Genomic DNA, 6,909 nt, shown 5'->3' with positions numbered 1-6,909 from the left:
CCGACAACGCCCTTCTAGAGCTCTCGACTTCCGCGTTCAGTCGGGCGTTGTCGGCTTTCAGGCATCTTACCTGCTTCCTCAGGGTATCCAATTCCCCTGAGGAAGACGCGTCAGCCTCCAACTGCTGCATCCGCAGTGCCAACGTTATAATGGCCGCCTTGGCATTGACGGCAGCCGTATTAAGGAGCTTTATGCCCGTGCCTTTCAGTTTCGAAGAAACCTGGGCAACCCTCGCCACTCCCTCTATGTGTCGGATGGTCTCCACAGTGATGTCCGGGGTTGGAAGGTTCCTCATTTCTTCCATTATGTCCTCTAAGACCGGGACATTCTTATTTATCTTAAGCGGGAGGGCCTCATCTAGTAATTGGGCCTCCTCCCGCCTCTCTTTCTCAGCCCTCTTTAGGGCCTCCTCCTCCTCCCTCCTTTTGAGGAGGAGGGCGTATTGTCCGGTAGTGGGCGGACGTCCCCTCTTCCTCTTCCTCGGTGGGGCAGTGCTACCTGTAGCGCTGACCACCGATTCTCCATCTCCAAACTCTTCCTCCGAGAGGGCGAATACGGAGTCCGCAGAGGACCCCGCCTCTTTCATCGTCGGAATAGCGGAAGCAGTCTCCGACCCTGGGCCCGTGGGAATTGTTGACTCTCCCGGCCCATCTCCCTCCGAAGCAAGGCTTCCAATCCTCAGCGGGGGCTTCCTCCAACGCAGGCGTGAACGCTGGCGTGGGACCTATGGAGAGCGTGTCGCTCCCCATGCGGCTGAGGTGAATCCTCACATCTTTCAAGTTGAGGCCCTTCACCTCCAGACCCCCACTCTCCGAACCGCTGCGCGACCGCGCAGTCGGGGTCCAATAAGGGGTGTCTGGCGGGGTGCGACGGATCAGCGAATCCCTCCGCATTCCGCCTTTCGCAACCCCGAACACGTCCTCCTCCTTGAGGTCGTGTATTCCCTCCAACCCTACCATCCTCTCATCCAAATCCTTGTCCTTTAAAAGGTCCCATCCTTTTGTGTTTGTTTTTTCATTGTCTTATCCATTTTTGTTTAATCCCACTGTCCCGCTACGGCTCCCCTACCCGGGTATACCCTCACCCCGCCGGAAGTGCCCCGAAACATGACCGGCTACACTCCCGACGGGGGCCCTGAGTTCCCCCAGGGGGATAGGATATGTCGCGGGCCGGCGGCCAAAGGCAGCGCCGGCACTGGACTCCAGCCCCTTACTAGCCCATGAGGGTTTTGACGTCCCCATGGGTCTTCAGGGGCCCCACGCCTCCGACCATGTGGGTACCGTAGCAGGCGGCGCCACCCGGGGGGCCCCACGGACGGTTGGGGTGAGGTCGCTGCTCCCCGGCCTCACCTTACCCGTGGCGACCAGCCGCCCCCACACCGAAAGTATCGGATCTGGGGGGCTACGCCTTCTCGACGGGGGAGCTTTAAAGTGGAGCCTTCGCTACACCACGTCGACTAACCTTCGCTCACCGCCGGACCCCGACCTGAAAAACGTTCCAGCAACCCCGGCGGCAGGCCCGATGTCTGCATCAGAGAGAAGGTAACTCCTCCTCCCCTATCAGACATCGAGTTTCCTCCGTCGCACCGACCCGAGCTCGGAATAAGTCCGAGTGGCCCGGATACGACCCAGGTCGGTAGCCCGGGCAAACCCAGTTGTCCGGATATCTCCGGACGTAAAAACTACCGTCCCGTCGTCCCCCCTTACCTGGTGCGTATCCTGGGGCCGCCCCCCAGGCCGTTTACCAGGCGGTGAGGACCATCACTGTGGGACGCCGCTTCCCCCCCATGCAGGGGGACGCCCAACTATGGACGCCACCCGTACACAGGAACGACCGGCACCCACGTCCCCCCCGGACAGGAAGCCCATCCGACCAGGCAAGCCCGGCCGGCCCCCCCTGTCCACTGTGGGACGCCAAGAGCCGCACCGCGCCCGAGCCGACACCACAAGGGTGCCCTCCCGAACGCGGGAACGAACTCCCGGCCACCACATCCCCCCCACTAAGGATCCAGGGGACCCCAAGCCAGGATGCACGCCCTGAAAAGGACGTCATCCCCAGACTCAAGGTCCCCCTTCACCCCATCCCCCCTTGTGGCTTACTAGGCCACTCACCCCCTCAGAGTGGGAGCACCCACCGAACCACCGCGATGGTAGGCCTCGCCGAAGCAGGGTCATCCCTAACAGTCGTGGTCGACCGGGCGATTGAAGTCAGGGCCGCCTACTCCTATGCGCATCAGGCCAAGGTGCCCGGAGGGAGCGCAACCCCCCTTCTCATGGTGTCCGCCCTCGCGGCAACTTTGAATTACTCTCTACTCGCTACTCACGGCCCGAAGGCCGCTTTCGTTTTCGTTTTCATCCTCCGCCACCGCCAACGAAACACCACGAGGAAGTGCAATGGTGTGCTCTTAGACCCCTCAACCCAGTGGGAAGAGGGGAGCTCCTCCACCACGACAAGGTGGCACACCACGGAGGAGCCTCCAGAAGAACCTTTTTTTTTTTTTTTACGTGGGGAAATGCATTTATGCATTCCCGGGGGTTTGCCGGACAGAACCGGCAATCCCCCGGGATATGTGGGACTCCGTTCCGCAGAAACCCGGAACGACTACCCACTAAAACCCCACGGGTGTTCCTCCGCGGTCGGTGGGCGGCGAGGTGCGGGTCTCGCCAGAGTCATTACCGCCGCACCTCGCCCGACCGGCAACTCGGTTGCCACACCAATGCCTGGGACGCCCCGACCGATAACCCGGTCGGACCGCCCTCAGGCAGGAGCCTACCCGCGCGCGTCGCGGGCTCCCCGCCCCTACTAAATTCACGGCCGCCCCTGAACACCAACAGAGCGGCCGTGCCTCCTCAAGCCCGAAGGCCAAAGGGTGGCAGGAGGTGTGGGCCCACCATAGCCGACTACAGTCGGCCTACACCTCCGCCTGACCCCGCCTCTGACCCATAACCGCGCCAGAGACAGGGCCTCTACCATCCCGGGGAAGGGGGAGGCTAACTAGCCAGCCCCTCCCCCCGATCCAATCAGCCAATTCCCTCACGAGGAGGGAGCTGGCCGCTTGTCCTTGCGCGAGGTCCGCGTCCCACTCGTCGCCTCGCGACCCTTACCAAACGCGGCCCCGGCTCACCGCTCGGTTCTTCCCCCAAGCGGCTGCCCCGACCTCTCCCGGCCTCACCCCTCCGTCGGCTCGGTGGGGGCGGGCGTGTTCCCCAAGGTGCCCTTAATCGTCCGCGATACGGCCCCTCAGCGCGCCTCTCTCGCTCCGCCTCCTCCTTAATACGGAGGACGGCTTCACAGAAGGTGGTGACCGCCCTCTAGTTCCCCTCGCTCTCGAGCATGGCTTTGACCAAGCTCGAGAGCGAGAGGTCCTCTCGACCTAAGGCCCCCCTTAGGTCACGGCGCAGCACGTCCCACGCTGGATAGTCCTCCAGTGTGTGCTGCGCCGTGTCCTCCTCGACGGGGCAGTGATGGCACCGCCGCGTAGCCTCTTTTCCTATGCGACACAGGTACGAACCGAAGCACCCGTGCCCGGTAAGCACCTGCGTCGTGTGGTACGACAGCCCACCCCAGCGCCTGTCCGTCCAAACTGACAGACAAGGCGCCAGGGCGCCGATGACTCTCGCGCCAGCCGTCTGCTGGTACTCCTGGAGTCGCGTCTGCCACTCCAGGGCGAGCGTCCGCCGGACCGGCGCCTCACCATTCCCCTGGCCCTAGCCGGGAGAGTAAGAACTCCCTCCCTCTCGCGGAGCTCCCGCATTCGCCAGTACTGCCCGGCGAGTGCAGATGCGAGGAGCTCCGCGGGAGGAATCCCGGCCAGGGCCAGGGCCGCCTCAAACGCGACCGTTCTATACGCCCGAACGGCCCTGAGGGCCAGCACCCGCTGCACGCGATGCAACATGTCGCGCAGCTTGGCGCTGTCCCCCAGCCGTCCGGCCCACACCGGAGCCCCATATAGAGCCATGGCGTGGACCGTCCAGGCGTAGAGGCGCCTCACCCTCCCGTCCGGTCCCCCCAGATTGGGCAAGAGACGACCCAGGGCCATAGCCGTTTGGGTCAGTCTGGGGACCAGACGGGAGAAATGCTCCTCGAAGCACCAGCGGCTGTCTAGGATCAGGCCCAAGTACTTTAACGAAGACCCGACCCTCACTGTGGTGTCCTCCACCGTGATCACCATAGGGGGTGGTCGCCCTCGGGAGCCATCGTGCCAGACGATGGCCTCCGATTTTTGCGGCGCCACCCGGAGGCCAAGAGCCCTGATGGCTCTTACTACGCATGCCACCGCTAGCGATGCGGTGGCGGCGGCCTCTTCCCAGTCATCCCCCTCCGCCAGAACTATCGTGTCGTCTTTTATTATCGTCGGCAGTTTTTTAACCACTGCCCTATAGCTGTTATCACTAACCAGTATAAGTGTGTCGTCCGCATATCCTATAATGTGACATCCATCTTCTGTGGGCGTTCTCAGAGCCCAATCGTATCCGATGTTCCACAGGATCGGTCCTAAGACAGATCCCTGTGGAACACCGGACGTGACTTCGTGCTTGTGAGTGATCCCGTTACAGTCCAGGAACTCGATCGATCTTTCCGAGAGATAGTCACTAATAAGCCTTCTTAAGTACACAGGAAAGCCCTTATCACGAAGTGCATCCAATATGTGTTTCCACCTTATCGAATTAAACGCGTTTACGATATCTAGACTCACGCCTGCCACAACTTTACCATCACGAGTCTCTGAGAGTATTATTCCTCTGACTTTATACAGCGCGTCGTAAGTTGATTTACCAGGTCGGAAGCCGTACTGATTCTCAGTAAGTCTCGCTTCGGGGTGCTCATCCATCCACCGTTCTATTCTGGTGACTAAAATTCGCTCCAGGATTTTACCGAGCTCAGGAAGTAGACATATAGGTCTAACTTTCAAATTTGTCATGTTTAATTCGCCCTTAGGGATAAGGGCTAGCATCGCTTCTTTCCAGCAGATGGGAAATTTCCCATTACGAATACATACGGTAAAGCAGTCGGCGATCATTTTCAAGAAGACCTCTGGTATACATCTAATGTACTTAAACTTGATGCCATCTTTTCCTGGCGCTTTATTAGTAGTCTTCTTTTTACTTTTGAAAATAACTCTGTCAGTTTCTGTTACATCGATGTCAAAGTCATCGTTCCAGGTGATGTCTTCATCGTTAAAAGTCTCACGATCCTCGTTCCAATTATTATCTGTTGGAAACAACTTCTTGATTGTCGTCATTAGTATATCTGGTGCCAGGATTTCTGTGATACCGGGCTTCGATTTACGAAATTTGCCAAGAACGATCTTGTACGGCAAACCCCACGGATCCTCATCAATGGCCTCGAGAAGCTCTTTCCAAGCCTTATGTAGCCTTATTTAACCTTGTTAATTTCTTTCCTCAACTCTTTCCTCGCGGCTTTAAACTCTTCTTCCGCTCTGGCTATCGTGTCAGCGTCGTTATTGCTTCTTCTCCTTTCTCTCTGCAATTTCCTCTTCGCTTTTTTGCAAGTATTTCTTTTTTCGGCTATTGTGCTGTTCCACCAATAGGTACTTTTCCTATTGACTCTTTTAGCCTTAGGCATAGAATAGTCACATGCCTCTATCAGCGAAGTTTGTAGCCATAATGCTGCCGTACTTGGATCATTATATCGATCCTTATCTTCATTAATGCAACTCCACTCTATGCATTCTTGAAATTTATCTACATCCATTTTGGATGATTTCCATCTGGTTGCAACCTTACGGCTAGTACATACTTTCTTTTCATTAAACGTGAAGTGAATATATTTATGATCCGAGTATGTCTCTTCCTCGAGGATTTTCCAGTTATCGATGTTCCGTGATGCAGTAGCCGTCGCCCAGGTAAGATCGACAATAGAACTGCCCTGTGGTCGCACGCAAGTCAGTGATGATCCTTCATTGACGAGACGAAAGTCTTTGCTAGACATCCATCTTTCTAAGCGTTCACCTCTGATGTCTGTCGATCTCGCACCCCATGTTCTGGATTTTGAATTAAAATCTCCGCAAACTATGTTCGCAGTGATGTCCACTTCTTCTAGGGCAAGGTCTAGTTCCTCTAGGAAATCACTATAGTCGTCGTTATTACAGTTGGGAGGAAAATAACATGCTATAATGCAGAACTCCTGCCACTGGACAGCAAGTATATACTCCCCTTCATATTTTTTAACACCGGAACTCCGGATGTAATTAGGATTCCAGTGTATCGCTACATTATTATTGGTGTTACTTATCCAATCAAGTGTAAAGCCCACTCTATACGGCTCTGAAATAACTGCAACACCAATTTTATTCTCCAATACGTATTGCGCAAGAAGATCCTGTGCAATCCTGCAATGATTAATGTTGCACTGTAAAATACGCACCATTATAATTCCATTTCATCGGTGTCGGTCCTCCGCACCGGTTCTACATTTAATGAGGGTCTCATTTTGATCCCTTCACATTTACTCGAGCCTATTCTGTGAGTACTTTCGCGTCCTAGGCTATTGCAGACCGCGCACTTGATTGCGTTCTTACACGTAGCGACGCCGTGTCCCTCTTTTCCACATTGGAAACAGCATTTACTTCTGTCAATTTGGGAGTGACAATTATCTTTAACGTGGCCTTGATGCCAACATCGGAAGCATTGTAGGGGTCTTGCTTTGAGAAGCGTGGACCCTACAATGGTCCATCCTATTTTAATTTTCTTCTTTTTAGCTATATCAACAGCAGCTTTGAGAGGGCATTGCGCCCACGCCACTCCCATTCCTCTCCTAGTCCTTTTGATTTCACCTATCCTTATATCCTGTTTATCACATCCTCCCTCTTCCTCAAGTGCCCACTTGATCTCTTCCTTACTAATTGAATCGTCCAGTCCCACCAGCCTTAATTCTCCTTTAATAGTG

The 6,909-nt window shown here is 55.7% G+C and overlaps 1 protein-coding gene across 1 annotated transcript; it reads right to left on the bottom strand.

Moving 5' to 3' along the window:
- Positions 1-5,376: 5,376 nt before the first annotated feature.
- On the bottom strand, positions 5,377-6,390 carry LOC105252923. Its single transcript, XM_011260586.1, has one exon. The coding sequence runs from the start codon at positions 6,388-6,390 to the stop codon at positions 5,377-5,379; it is 1,014 nt and encodes a 337-aa protein (XP_011258888.1).
- Positions 6,391-6,909: the final 519 nt, after the last annotated feature.

Source organism: Camponotus floridanus, unplaced genomic scaffold (genome assembly GCF_003227725.1).
Source record: "Camponotus floridanus strain SB8 unplaced genomic scaffold, Cflo_v7.5 scaffold122, whole genome shotgun sequence".
NCBI lineage: Eukaryota > Metazoa > Arthropoda > Insecta > Hymenoptera > Formicidae > Camponotus > Camponotus floridanus.
The sequence above is the reverse complement of the archived record's forward strand: the minus strand, read 5'-3'. Positions and strand labels throughout refer to the sequence as shown.

Excerpts from the sequence above, each read along its gene's own strand:
- LOC105252923 (XM_011260586.1), bottom strand. The coding sequence starts at position 6,390 with ATGGTGCGTATTTTACAGTGCAACATTAATCATTGCAGGATTGCACAG.